This window comes from Symphodus melops (genome assembly GCF_947650265.1).
Source record: "Symphodus melops genome assembly, chromosome: 3".
NCBI lineage: Eukaryota > Metazoa > Chordata > Actinopteri > Labriformes > Labridae > Symphodus > Symphodus melops.
In genome coordinates, this window is record NC_136693.1 from 17,036,624 (window position 1) to 17,051,776 (window position 15,153).

General features: G+C 41.0%; 1 protein-coding gene across 4 annotated transcripts in view; it reads left to right on the forward strand.

Annotated features, from left to right (window-relative positions):
• Positions 1-10,583, forward strand: part of shf (Src homology 2 domain containing F) — an 88,634-nt gene extending 78,051 nt beyond the window's left edge. For all 4 annotated transcript variants that reach the window (XM_079338767.1, XM_079338769.1, XM_079338768.1 and 1 more), the window contains 2 exons: positions 95-214; positions 8,001-10,583. In XM_079338767.1, the coding sequence (XP_079194893.1) occupies positions 95-214; positions 8,001-8,187 (307 nt within the window). In that variant the 3' untranslated portion in view covers positions 8,188-10,583. The remainder of the gene's footprint in view (positions 1-94; positions 215-8,000) is intronic.
• Positions 10,584-15,153: the final 4,570 nt, after the last annotated feature.

The window sequence follows — 15,153 nt, forward strand, 5'->3', positions numbered from 1 at the left end:
AGACCACTACTGATTTATATTCCTTTTTGTTTTAAATGTTTAGCTTGTCCTCACCATGTCGTTGTTCCTCCTCTCTTCCTATTGTTCCCTGTAGCTGGTACCATGGAGCGATAAGTCGAACAGATGCTGAATCTCTGCTCAGGCTGTGTAAGGAGGCCAGCTACCTGGTGAGAAACAGCGAGACCAGCAAGAACGACTACTCCCTCTCCCTTAAGTAAGGACGACACTATTTTGTGCTAAATAAGAAGCCACAAACATTACCATCGGACACACTGGTGCACATGACAGCTGGGTGAATCCGAATTGCAAATGCTCCATAAAATTAGCCTGCTTAAGGGTCAGAGCTAAGAAAGTAAAGGTAAGTGTTAAAGGGAGCAAAGCATACACTGTCTTTGATTTCAACACACTCCGAAATAACACGCAGAGCCAAATAAATGGAGCGCCACACATGCTTGCTACACGACTCGGCTGAATCTAACAAAGGTCCTTGTCTACCTGTGCCCCCGATAGTCTGCTGACTTTTCATTATGGTAATAATCCTCACCTCTCAGACCTCTATCTCCCACCTACATCCTCCCCGTCCCTGTTCCTTCACCTTCCCTCCGACACTGTCAGCTCTTTGATTTCCTAATCAGCCCACGACACAGTTAATAGTGCCCTTCATCAGTGACCTCTGACCCCTGCCGTGTCCAGCAGAGGGTTTAAAGGAACCACTTTGATGGATGTCTGTCACTTGCTGAGGGTTAGTTTAAGCTTGATGCCCATAGTACCGTCACGTTCATTGCTTGAATGATGGAAAGAAAGAGGAGGTAGTTACATGCAAATCACTTTGGGGTAAGGCAGAGGAAGATATGCCTGCACACTTTCTCAAACAGTTTTAATTGATCACATGTTGACCACAGATCTTCCTCAGGTGCCAAAACTACAATGTCAAACAGAAGAAAAATGTGTGGTCCTCCGAAAACCTGCAAAAAACACATCCCATAAATGTCCTTGCGCCATCAGCTTTAAAGCCAAAGTGCGTTTGTTGACAAGTGGTCTTTCCACATGTCGAACATTAGCAGTCAAATTTTCATTTCAAGGCCTTCTCCCCAGTATGACATGTACAAGAATCTCCTTAACTCCCCAATGACTTTCACACGATATGAAACTTTAATATGCTAAGAGACCATGATTAGCCTTTGTTATTACACAGAGCTCATCTTGCTGGAGGCTGATATATCTTGGCAGGGAAACATAATGCTTTCACTGCTCCAAATCCCTTCATGCCACTGGAGTTGACTGCCCGTCTAATATTCAGTCTCAGGGACTGATCGTGGGCTTAAACTTCTCTGACTGCTTCTTTTTTCTTTTTCTTTTTTTTTTGTCTCACTGATTCACAAACGACCTGACTTAGTAACTGCTGCCAACATGCTTCACTACAAACTAATTTGACTTGTTGACTATTCAAAGCTGTAGATTTAGTAGGGCTGTCAGCATTAACTAGTTAATCTCAATTAATCAAGGTTAGAATTAATTTTTTGCTGCGATGAATCACACGTTATTTTGCACCTTTAGACTCATTATGAATAGGCCTCTGCAGTGTCTCTCTTTAGGCACACATCTTGTTTCACTTAAATAAAAAAATAAAAACATTCAAAAAGCTCAGCTGATGAGTAAAAAGTCATACCAACCTTATGACATCAAACATGTCACCTTTTTAACCGTTCAGCTGTTTTCATTAAGTTTTTGATCTGTAATGAGTTCCTTTTTCTGTGGCCTTCACTCTACCAGGAAAAAAAAAGTATTAATCAAGTATAGAAATGTTGTAATTCATAAAAATGATTTGGTAGCCCCAATATTAAGTGTCTATTTAAGTCTCTTTTATTATCAGGAATCTTCTGTTTCAGAGAAAAAGGAATAGCCACTGGTGTGAAAAAGGATGTTAATGCTAATTATTCATTTAGCTTTTAGATTCTGCAGGCAGAAAATCCTCCACGAGATGTGAGAACAAAAAAAGTGCATGGTTTCATGATCAAAAGGGATCCACTAGTTATGGTGTCACAGGTAATGGTTGTCAGTGAAAATACTTGATTTCATTCTGGCTTGTAGCTTGTAAAGCATAGTTAGTGTCATTCTTACAGTTCAGAATTAAATGTTAAAAATATTTAACAGACAGGAAGAAAGGCCTTATAACGAAACGTTTTCCTGTAGAGAGATTGGTTTGTAGGATCCTTGAATGTCGAATCATATTTTGTGTGAAGCTTTGGATAATTAAAAACACTTATCTCTTTAATTTTGCAGAAAGGAGGATTTCCTAAAACTGTGGGCTCAAGCCACCTCAATATAAACGCAGATTGCAAGATATTGTGAAAGAGAAAAGTTTTTAGAGAGGGAGACATGGAGACAGTGGATATTTACTGAGAGTTATGTGGCTGCACTCTTCACTCTTCTGGATATCTATTAAACTCAAGACTGTCGCGTTCTAAAGCTGACCCTCAATAATGAGCTGCATTCTGAGAGCAGAGGGTCGGGGGAGTGAAGACAGTAGAGCTTTTCTAACATGAAAACACTTCACTCAGTTTTCAAGGTAAAGGAAAGCTGATCTCAAAGTGTGGCTTTCATGCCTAAAATATGTGCGTGCGAATAAATTCAGACTTCTCGACTATGCGTGTCTCTCGGAGCTACAGCCAAAAGCAAATCAATGGATGACACTGTGACACTCGTCATCACCGTTTTTAAAACTGAGAGGCAAAAAAAAAAAAGATATTACTGTGGATTGTGTGACTATCGCTGCAGGAAAAAAATGAAAGTGTACTCTTGTTGGTCTAACTGAGTCGCAGAGATTCTCTCTGTCAAGTGGGGACTCCAGGGCCGACCTCAAGCTTTTTTTTTTTTTTTTGTTTGGGTCCAAAACCGAATAGGATTCAGGGAGGCACTGGTGGCCTTAAGCATGCCCTTACTTTACGTGTGCCTCAGGCAACCCTCACAGCACTGAAGGGGGAAAAAGCCTCGGACTGAAGAATTATTGTCTCTAGTGAAAGTGCACCACATAGGGGGATTGAATCTCATCTGTGGAAGTCTGGAAGTCTTTAGCCCCTTGAGAGCTGCAGAGGCAAGATTCAAGGTTCAATCCCAATGCAGTTCAAAAAGCTGTAACTCAAAAGATATGTATTATTTATATCAACATGGAAAGGGTTTGAAAGCAGGTTATGTTAATCATGGCTGCACACTCTGAGCACACTCGCGCTGAATTTCTAATTATCATTTTCACAGAAAAGTTGAAGTTTGGAAAGTTGTACCTCTCAAAAAGTCATTGGTTCCTAAAAAAGGCACCTTAGCACGCTTTAGCATTTCTGTTGTTCTACTTCTTAATATCGGCATCAATCCTAATTCATTTCTGAACACATTCAGTTTATTTTTTCTGGGTGTGATAGAGTGTACTTGTTGCAATAACATTGTGGAAAATTTAAGAGCATGTGACAGCTGAAAAGCTCATGGAGAAAGTGGCCAAAAGAAACAACATGGAGATTGTCTCTTGAAACGTCGTGCCTCTCTCCGTTTCGAAATCCATATGAATATTTGTGTGACTGGGCTCCCTGGTGTCACATATTTTCCCTTTGGCGTCCATCGACTCATGCCTATAAAACAGTCAGCTGCCAGATTCATGACAATGACAGGTGTCACCGTACTGCTGTCAGGGTTAACTCTGAGTTCAGCCCGCTCACATCAGCTCGTCTCTCCAGCTGCCTCTGAAAAAATGAGTGGAAACGCAAGGTGAAGATCCTCCATGTCTGAGGTCGCTGAAAAATGTATAAGGCCATGAGGTGGCACGTATGTGTATTGCATTATTGATAAAGACAGACGCTGCTGAGACCTCCAGCCTCAAGAGTCCTCTGGCCTGACAAAAAGCATTTTCTGTCTGTTATACCCTTCTAACCCTTGTTTTTTTTTTTTTTTTCTGTTCACCTGCTCCTTTCCTCGCAGCCCTCTTTCTCTCCTCGTTTCCCAGACTAGAGAGAAACCCCTTTAGGTATCTGAAACATATTAAAACCTTCTCAAGTCTCTAAGAGCATAGTGTCATCCTGTTTCTCACATCACGAGCGAGCGCGGCACAGCATGTGTCCCCTTGGCTGAGCAGAGAAATTGTTAGTGGGGAAAGGAAAAAAAAATATATATATATATATATATCTTTCCGAGAGGATCTGTTTGATGTCTGAACACAGACAAAAGAAAATGTAATGGCCAATTGAAAGAACCAAAAATCACCGGCAATTTCTCTTTCAAAGACACATCCGGCTTTTAATGTGTCTCTTTGATTTGTGTTTGGACAGAAAGGTTCCGATTTCCTTTATGTGTCACAGAAAAGACAAGTCTTAAACTCAAAAGCAATTTTGAATCTCTTTTCTTTTCTTTTTTCTTTTGTAGTATTGTAAGCCAAGTAGTTCAGTATTATTTTATTTACATGACACTACGCCATGCTTTGCATTATTCTAAACATTTTTAGGACCTGGAATTTAACTAGACATTTAACACCTTTTTTTTTTTTTTTTTTTTAAGATTTATTTTTGGCCTTTTTTGCCTTTATTGTAGAGGGAGGACAGTGGATAGAGTCGGAAAGGGGGAGAGAGAGTGGGGAGAGACATGCGGGAAATGGCCACAGGCCGGACGCGAACCCGGGCCGCCCGCGCGCGAGGACTAAGCCTCAATACATGGGGTCGCGCGCACTGCAGCTGCGCCACCGGCGACCCCGACATTTAACACCTTAATTAAGAAACAGGAGCAGTCCCCGGAAAAATGTTCTGTTCACCTTGAAGGCACTTGGTTGCACCTCCTCTTATTCTGGGGTTTGGCAACCAAAGCTTCTCATATGTGGAGCTTATTTGGAGTAGCCTGTAATATTCCCCTCCTCCCTCTTCAGCATGAGTCTTGTGTGTTATTTTATGAAGTTAAAAACCCCAATAAAATCAAATTTTCATCTGTGGTTCTGATATCTGATGTCCTGATGCTTAATAAGGTCATCTCGTCTGTCCAGGATCATTATCTCGGTTCGGATTACTTTTTTTTTTTTTTTTCTCATAACAGTGAGAGCATCATTCATGGAGCAATCCAATATGTTGAAGGTGGAGATAAGCTGTGATTGCTGTCATGCTTTTCCTGCTCTGAGGTCCACAGGGTTCAAATCAAAGTCACAAACCTGAATAAACAGGACGGCAGACCTCCCCGGTGAGATTCATCCTGATTAGACAACAAAAGCCCCCAAAAATAGTCTCATATGCATTTTATCAACAGCTCGGCCGCACTGCTCGGTGGTCCTGCTTCCTGTTTCTACAAGAGTGTAACATGATGAGTAGCCCTGAGCAGACACTGGAGAACCAGTGGGGAATCTAAAAATGATGCTATTGATGTGTTTGCCTTTTTAAGTGTGGAACTGTGTAACCTAGCGCTGCCTCCCAGCGCTCCACATGAGGACTCATCAGATGCTTTTTGCAGGGAGGATATATATATATATATATTTTTTTTTATTAAGAGCTCTCCTGGCACCACTCACAGATTGGTAGAATTGCAGAGACCTGTGGCAAGGGAAATCCGCCCCTCCCTCCTCAAATAATGATGAATCTGTTAATGACATGCTTAAATACCACGGCCCAAGGTGCAGTCACGGAAAGAAAAAGTCGGATAGTTGTGTTTGCGTCAGTGTAATAGCTCAACAAGCCTGCGGCTATTTCACCCCATGTTTGACTTTAAATAATCTGTTTGTTAAAGCGTCGAGAATATTTGCCATCATCTTTCTAAAACTTCCCCACACTCCTATTTCGAACAAAAAGATTGTTCTCTTGTGTTTTAATAAGGCAAAATCTCCCAGCAAGGATCAGCATTTATCAGTTTAAATGAGTCGCTAGTCTTGATGGATGTCCCAAGATTGAACCCTGTACATTCTTAGCTCTTTCCCCCACTTCAGTGTTATCTCTGTGCCGGCTACTTGGCGTGCATCAGGGAGAGGACACATCCGAAGGATTTACACATGCAATTACGAGATAAGTAAAGAATGGACGAGCTTTAAGTTGAAGGTGCCTAAAGCCAAGTTCTAGTTCCTGTTCATCACAGATAAAGGACATATCCTCCGTTATGTGCATGTATTTAGAATCTCTGATCTCAGGAGTATGGATTCAGTTCATTTTTGTTTCTTCATTACCCTGCCGTGAACGAAACGTAAAATCCACAGAAAAAGAGGATATCATATTAAGGCCAAGGCTTCTTTTTGCGTCTCCGTGGGGAGAAATGTGTCTCGGGATACGAGGAAATTGCTGCAGACAATACATGAAACTAATAAAAGCCATTAAAACTAAATGTGCAAAAAAACCTGTAGCTTATCCCTCTTACAGATGTACAAAACGTTAGCTCATGAAACATTAGCTTATCCATGCTACAAATGACCCAGCATCTTCTTGACTATCCGCTCACACTCCAATTACAAGCGCATGCACATACACACGCTGCTCACAAACACATACTGTTGGTATGTAATATATGATAATAGTAGATGAGCCCATCAACACACTGACAACCTTGTTTTCTCTTTAAATTTAAACTGACATTTGTGCTCCCGTTTGAATGTGCTGAGGTCTACTCCACCAAATATTTAAAACAAACAGAAGGCAAATAAGTACTTTATCTTACAGCATTCATAACTTGCTGTACAGGCAAATATTGTAATCATAGCATATTTATATACTATATTTCTAGCTCAATATATGGATCATTAGTTTTCTCAGTTCATATGTGAAAGCTGCCGGTAGCATCACTTAACATCCCAAAAAAAGGGAATTTAGTATTTTAAAGCAGCAGATTACTGGCAAGCTGTAAAATGTATTGATCGAAGGTTCCCGAGGACACATGGGGAGCTTTTAATTTGCTGTGCATTTATTGCTGGTGCTTAAGTGATTTATCCTGGGAGTTCATCAGCCTCATACTTATGCTTTGCATGTGAAATCTTACACCATAAGCAACCTGCCTTTTAGTCTCCTCCCCAGACAGAGCCAAAGTTAGCAGAGGTAATCCAGCTTTCAGAAGGTTGTCGCATACCGTAGGGAGCATCTACTGCAGACGTAAAGAGAGAGGAGCGGTCTCTGTTGAGTATCCAATATGTCTCGGCTCCTTGCATACTTTCCTCTTTACGTTAGTAACTTACCATGATGGCCACATAGCTGAAGGTACGGTTGTGACAGTGGATTGATTAAACACTTCTGTCTAGAGTGAAATATTTTGACAATTATGCAGTGGAGAGCATGAATTCTTCGGATGTGCTTATCTTTCATGTAGCACCAAATGCTAGCTAACTTAAACACCTCAACATCTATAGGTTTAGGGTTTTTTTTAATAGACTTTCATGTTCCCTAGAGGATGTGTTCTTTTCACTTAAATAATCAGTTGACTCTCCGCTTGGGTGCGTCCATCAAGTCAAAGATGTTTTATTTTATTTTATTTTTTTTACTATTTTGTTTGATGAGCACTTGCAAAATAAATGACTCTCAAACCACCTAGTTGTACTGCTTTATTACCAAATATAAGCAAGCTAAATTGCAATATTAAGAAGGATGGCATTGTAAGTATTATAACTGCCAAACCACCACATGTCATTAAAAACCTGTAAGTGGTTATTACGCTGTTTAGATGGATAGATAGATAGATAGATAGATAGATAGATAGATAGATAGATAGATAGATAGATAGATAGATAGATAGATAGATAGATAGATAGATAGATACTTTATTGATCCCGAGGGAAATTCAAGTTTAGGTATGATGCTGGCTAAATGAGGTTTAGATAAAACCATTAGTTGAGATTAAAATTGGAAAAAAGGCTTCTGGTTGAGTATTTGTTTCAGTTTCCTTCACAGAAGAGACGATTGATCCTCTTTTTGATTTAAGGTGTTCTGTTAAGATTCATAGACGTCAACTAATTGTTGTAACTAATACCATGCTTTCTGTCCCTCTCTGTTTTCTTCTGCTGTCCCCAGGAGTAGCCAGGGCTTCATGCACATGAAGCTGTCGCGGACGAAGGAAAACAAGTATATCCTTGGCCAGAACAGCTGCCCTTTCGACAGTGTGCCTGAGATTATTCATTTCTACTCTACCCGCAAGCTGCCCATCAAGGGAGCGGAACACATGTCCCTGCTCTACCCTGTAGCCATCAGGACACTATAGTGCTCTGGGTTACCTTCAAGCGGTCAGCCCCTGCAGCTCTCACTGGGCCACCCTGCGGCTCCACACTTCCTGTCCCTCTGGACACAACCATGTCGGCTCATGGGAAAATGAACAGTTGTGTCCCAATACTGCTGATCCTGACTCACCTCACTGGCCGACAGATTCCAGACCTGTGCTGAAGGCCTACTGCAAACTTTCTTATACACACAGAGTCAATGCAGAAGTCTTTATTATTTTATTGTATTTAATTTATGATGGACACCCACTTTCTTACATCACAGACTGATCATCTGTTGAGCATCATTTCATTGATTCTGGAGCGGACTTCCCTTAGCACTTAACACTCAAAGACAAAGAAAGGTACAGCATTGTTACATTTGTTACATGGGTGAGCCGTTTATCATGAGATTGTTGTACCTTTTTCAGAAGAGAGAGCATCATAAATATTGCGTTTGAACAAGTTTTGTACTCTTTTGGTTCGGCTCTGTTGATACTGTAATTGTTTGCGATGGTAAGAGTCATACAAGGGGAATGACATTTATGAGGCATGTAGAGGGATATCGTCGACACGGGCCCTATCCAGTGGGCATGTTATTGAATAAACAGGCCCTGTATGAATGGTGTGTCCCCAGCTGTGTGGAATAACAGGCCTGTGAGCCGAACGGTCTGATATCTCTATCTTGTCATAGTGCATGTTGTCTGCTATCCATCACTGAGTGGGTGTATCACACCAATGACAGTGTAAGTAGCATCTTGGTGAGACAGGCAGGAGAGCATGATGGATGGGTCAACCCATCTGACACAGTACAATTGGCTAAGGCCGGAGACCAGAGCCTGTCCAAATGGACCAAATTAGCCCCGCTACCCCCACTTAGAATGGCTTTGCATCGGGAGAATGAAATATGCCTGCATTGTCTACCTCAGAAAATCCATTTCATTCGCCCATCTCCAGATCAATAGGTACAATGGGATTGCAGACATCGATCTGTCTTCCCTTCAACATTCCCAATTCCCTCACAATTGCGTCATCGGTTTAAGGAATATGTTTTCTGACGACAGTAAATCCGAGATTTTTATCATGAAAACAGGCAGATTTTTCAGATCAGCAGTTGTATGTAGAGTCATTAATATGATACAGTGTGATGTCAGTAACAATTGTTTGGTTAATGCCTTATAATGCATGGGTCGAATCAGTCCGCTAGATCAGCTGATTTCCAATTCTGCTTTTTAAAGTTTGTTCTGTGACTGTAATTTATTCTGGGGGTAACTATTACTGATGTGTTACTCCTTGCCCTCATTGTTCCGTGCAGATGTGATCGTGTTTTTTGGGAACTTTTCCAACCTGTTAAACTATGGTGCTTTGCATTTTTGTTTATCAAGTACAGCTTTGTGCACGTTTGCCTCGGTGGCCTGGGGCGCGGCTCACAGCGTCTCCGACCCAAAGGGGTTTGTCAAACCTTGCTTGAGAGACGATCGCATTTTCCCACTGGACCAATCACACCGCAGCCTGAAAAATAACAGACAAATACCTTACCTTCTCATTCAAATCTCTCTATCATCGATCCCTTACTAACAGCTGTGTGAATTTGTGAGAATGGGGTAAGAATGAGCAGTGTGTTTACGTATGTAAATGCAAACGTGTGCGCAGAGTCCTCGAGTTCTGTTTGTATTCTGTTTGTATGCCGAGACCTCTTTGGGTTTCCCTCTCTCAGAATTCAGCTCTATTAAATTATGAACTCCTCTTATATTCACTCTGTACTTAAAATGATTTGGAAGATATTTATGGGTTTGGAAAATCTAGTAAGAGGAATGGGCATTTAAAAAGTGCAGTCTCCCCCTGCTGGCCGTTAAAGAGACTGCAGGTTTGAGAAACTTCCTGAGTGACTTCATTATTGAAACTAAAGAACTTTCCCCTTTTAAAACTGTATCAAACTCAATGATATTTCAGATACGGATTCTGTCCACACCATGAAGTGGGTCTAATGAGAGTATCTCATTCTCGTACAATCAAAACCCTTTTCAAAGGGAAACTTATGAGTTGCTTAATTATGTGACTATGATGAGAGAATCCCAGGAAACGTTGATTTCATGGAGGGCTTGGTCCAAACTAAACCTAACTTGACACTATGGACCTTCAAGGGCGTGACATCAGTTTAAACCAGGAAAGATACAGTTTGGCTTTCACATTACTCCGCTGTGTGCTATGCAACTTTAACCTACAGTCATTGAAGGGAAAATGATTGGAGAGTGTGCCTCCACCAAATGTTTATGATAAACATGATGGTACAAAATGTCCGCAAGATGTAATCAGCAGAACAGCCTGTGAAGACGAAGCAGAAAGCAGGATGTAAGCAGACCTTTTGTTTTTGCTGGTGTGGTAAGGGAGCAGATGCTGCTGTCAGTAGACAAGTATGTCAAGTGAGGGTGTCTGAACAGGCAACCTCTGCAGCTTTATTAAGGACAAAGTATTTAGTCGAAGTGGACCTACGTATTTCCTCAAGAGAGAGGTTTTCCTGAGAAAGAATACAAATTAAATAAATAAACTCTATGTGTGATGTATGAAAATTCTTCCTTGTGATCAAGTGTTGACAGTAGAGGCTCCTTATTTAGTTACTGCTACTGATGAGTGTTGCTCTACTAAAGGGAAGAGGCTGCGTATGATGGCCTCACTGCCTAGAGAGAGAGAGAAAGAGAGAGAGAGGCCTTAGCTTTGGAGAAAGGGACAAAGACGGTGAAGGGGAGGCAGAGGAGGAGATGGTGTTTTGATGAGGGGGGGGTGGGGGGGGGATTCACTGCAATCAGCCGTCACACTCTTCTTGTTCTTATATTTCTATTCTTAGAACCTGAATGAGCCCTTCTCCTCCCTCAGAAGTGTCTTAAAGGGTGTGTGTGTGTGTGTGTGTGTGCGTACACACAAATGTGCATGCATGAAAAAGTGTGCTTGCGTGTGTGTGTGTGTCTTTGTGTGTGTGTGTGTGTGTGTGTGTGTGTGTGTGTGGGTTCTGAGCACCCATCAGCCATCGACTTGCCCCGTGTGAGTATCTTGTGTATGAATTTCCTTTTGTGTACATGTTCATGCCACGTATGTATGCACTACTATAACATATCTCTGTACAGTCCCTCATGGCCAAATGTATATACTGAATGTATTGTATGGGGACAGAGCATCAAGGTTCAAAAGAAATAAAATTGGGTTTATGAGTTAACGTGTGATTTCATGTTTCAGAGTTTCTTTTTCTGCTGCTGTTGTGTTCTTCCACGCCACAACAAGGCAAACAATTAGCTGCTTCCTGTCTTCCCCCCTTCGCCTGTTTCCATGGTGAAGCCCATCCATAGACGATGAAGAGCGGCCATTGTTTGAGTCAAGGACAGAATGCTGGAGCTATTATCAAGCCAGTACTCCAGCACTTATTGTCCTCTATTGATCCACTTTGTAGCACAGTCCTGGTTATCCTGCTGATATTTGTTTTACTGTATGTGCATGTGACTGAAGCCTGCTGGGTCATACATTTACAACAGTACGATGAGTTCCCCGGTTTCCAGTTATCACATCTGTAGTGTTTTTCAGACCGTATTTGTTGCAGCATTTTATGCACGCGTGGCCTATAAATTAAGTCAAGAGTTACTCATACATCATTCTTGACTTTTCAAACAAGTCTCTGCCTCAGGTAGCAGATGTAGGAGATATTTCTCATCCAACAAAGAGGAAGAAGACATGCAGAACCTTATTCACAATGGTAACACTATTTTATGGATCTTTAAATTATTTATTTTTTCTCATTTTGCGAGAAGTGTCCTGTAAGATTTCTGATTTAAAAAAAGGTAAAACATGAGTTTAAGTACATTTTAAATGTTGATTTTTTTATCCATGGTAGTTATCTGTGCATGCTGGGATTTTACACTAATAAATAAGACTGTCTAGGTCATGCAAGCAATTATTTTACAGACATAAACTGGAAGTGTATCAGCTGAGACTTTAGATAGTCCTGTCAGAACCGCTTTATTGTGACAACAAAAGTTGTTGGCCACAAACATCTGCCAGGCACTGAGGCAGAGCGTGTACAGAGGTTTGATGGGAGCTAACGGTGAGCATTCACAGCCTCTTGACTCGGCTGATGGAAGGCAGAATGGTAAATGCACACATTTAAAGTTTGGTTTCTCCAGAAGCTGACGGCCAGACTGATGATTCTGTTCTTTTTTTGCCCCGACAGTGAAACTGCAGCCACAATTATCTTTGTGCTACACTGAGTCCTTTTATGTTACCATGAGTCAAACAATACTGTTTGTGTTTGTTTTAAAGTTATTTTTTTTTTCCTTTTATTGGACAGGACGGGATGAGAGTATAGGGGAAGACATGAAGCAAAGGGCAAAGGTCTTATTTGAACTGACAGACACTGCTGTGAGGACTAATTGCCTCTGCACGTTGTGACTTCACACCTATACCATACAGCACCATATGCTTTTGTTTTAGACACAATACTCTAAAGATGACCATGTAAAATTCTAAAATTATAAGACACAAAAAGAAATGAGTCGAAAAGTTTTCCCCAGCTACACAACTGTCATTGTTAAACACTGGATAACTTTTGATTTACTTACACAAGTCACTTTGAATTAACTCATCTGACTCAGTCCAATCCAAAGCTTCAGACAAAACAAGGAGTGAAGTTGCTATTTTTAAGTTTGTATTCATTCTAACTCCATTTGTGCAAACTCTCTGCATCTCTCTCTCTCTCTGTCTCTTTTCTCCACAAGAAACGCTCCATCAAGGGTTAAAGCACCTGGGATGAAATGCATCAAAGACGCTTTTGTGGACCAAAAGAGCACTGGAAAAGAAGAAAAAAGGAAGAATAAAAAGCATGGCTTGAAAGCAATGAATGGGCCACAAGGGGGATGAAATGGCCTCATGTCCATCAGGAGCTCATTTCATATTCCGCTCAGTCACGGCAGGCAGAAAGCAATCTCAGGTAGCAGACCTTATGTTAATAACACATGGGTTGCCTCCTTTCAGAAAAACAAAAGCGGATGGGGGGCATTAGACCCTCCCCATAGCTTTCCTCCTCCTCTGGCACGTCGGAAGAATTCATCCGCAGAGAATAGTGTTAGTATTGTTCAACCTGTCTGTGAAGGCTTGATTAGAGGAGCTTTTACACAGTTTCAAAAGGTCTGGCTGTGAGGATTTCTGTTGGTTTAACATATTGCACATAATGACCTGGTGCAAAACCGTTCTTATTACCTGAATCCAGGGTCACTGTGGGAGTAATTGGGCAGATTTGTGACAGCTTCAAAGCTCCGGGCTTGATTCATTTGGAGAGAATCTTTACCAGTTGTTTAGGCCATTTCCTGTTTATAATTTTTTTTTTTTTTACAGATATGCCCTTACACTACTGTGTACCTGTGTTGTCCATTATTTCTGCTCCTGCTGAGATCTTCAAAAGTGCTGGTTCACTTGTGATTGCAGGTGCAAACGTTGGGAATAAAATGCACAAAAAAATTTTTTTACTCCCTTTTCTCCTGTACAACATTTTCCAACAATGTTACATTAGTTTTGTTAAACCTATAATATTACTTTAATAAATGTAGATTTAGTTTTTGGGATACAGACTATAGGTCTTATATGAAAAAAGAGAAGACCAAAGAGTCAACGTTTCGTCTCATCCATGAACAGACTGTCTTATGATTGGGGAGTTGACTCTCACTGATGCCTTTATTTGTTGTATTTGTGAATTTTTTTGTTGTTTGTTTTAAACTACAGACATGCGTAAAGCATCTATGGCTGCCTGTGTCATCGCAAAAAAAAAAAATCTACTCAATTGGTAATGCTCCGACTTTATAAAAATGTCTTGAATACTGATGCCTCTATATGACCTTCAAAAGCAAACAAGACTATCAGTGTCAAGATTGAAAAATGAAGTCATTTTTTATGCTCGTAATTGCTGCCGCTGGGTCGGTGTCAGACATTATGTAACCGTTACAACTGTTTTTTGTAGCAGTTCAAAAACATTTCCTGCAAGACCAAATGAGGAAGGAGAGAAGACACAACTTTGTCCACTGGGTTTGACAAAATGGACTCACCCCAGGAGCTTTAAACAGGATAAAAAAAGGGACAGGATTAAAAAAAAAAAAAACTAGTTATATGGAAAGAAAAGATGATCTATAGCTGTACACCATCCTGTTGAAATCTGAATTACCGTACTCTGTTCTCATTACGATCAATACAACCCACTAAATGTATAGCTTTTCCAGTGCTGTAATATTAATTTCTCATTCCACGTAACAGAGGATCTGGAGGCTTAAATATCACACAAAGTCCAACGAGATTACTTAATCAATACTACGACCTAAATATGTTGTGTAAAAACAGCTTTTCTATACCATATGCACGACAGCATTTCACACCCCATCAAGCGTTGCCATGACAACTCTACATGAGCAACAGTAAATTGTAGAGATTATCCAGAAAGCTGCAGTTACAACACGTGTGATGGTGGTAGGAGGATGAAAAAAACAAAAAACAGACTCCAGTGAATGTACAGAATGTTTCATCTGACTTCACCATCTGTTTGGTGGAAAATCCCACTATTTCATCGAAACAAGCACAACAGTCTCTGTTTTGATTTCCTGGACGGACAAGAACGCTTTAATTGTCTGTTGTTTCGCTGAAGCGCTGACAGTGTCTATTGTTTAGTTGAAGCGTGACAGTCTTTCCACTTTGCTGAAGAGGAAACGCTATATTTAAAAAATGCCCATGCAGGCAGCGTGAGGTGGAAATTGCCAGCAGGTGTGCATGCATATAAAACAGTAATGAGGACAGACGGACAACAAAGCCCCGTTTGGGTGCTGTGCCCGTGAAAGGCCAATCCACTGATTGAGCTGTCACATTCGCAGATGCAGTAATAAAACTAAGCAGGGCAATTACTGGAGATGGAGAGCGCTAGGTAGCAGAGGGGGGGCACACAGTCAGCC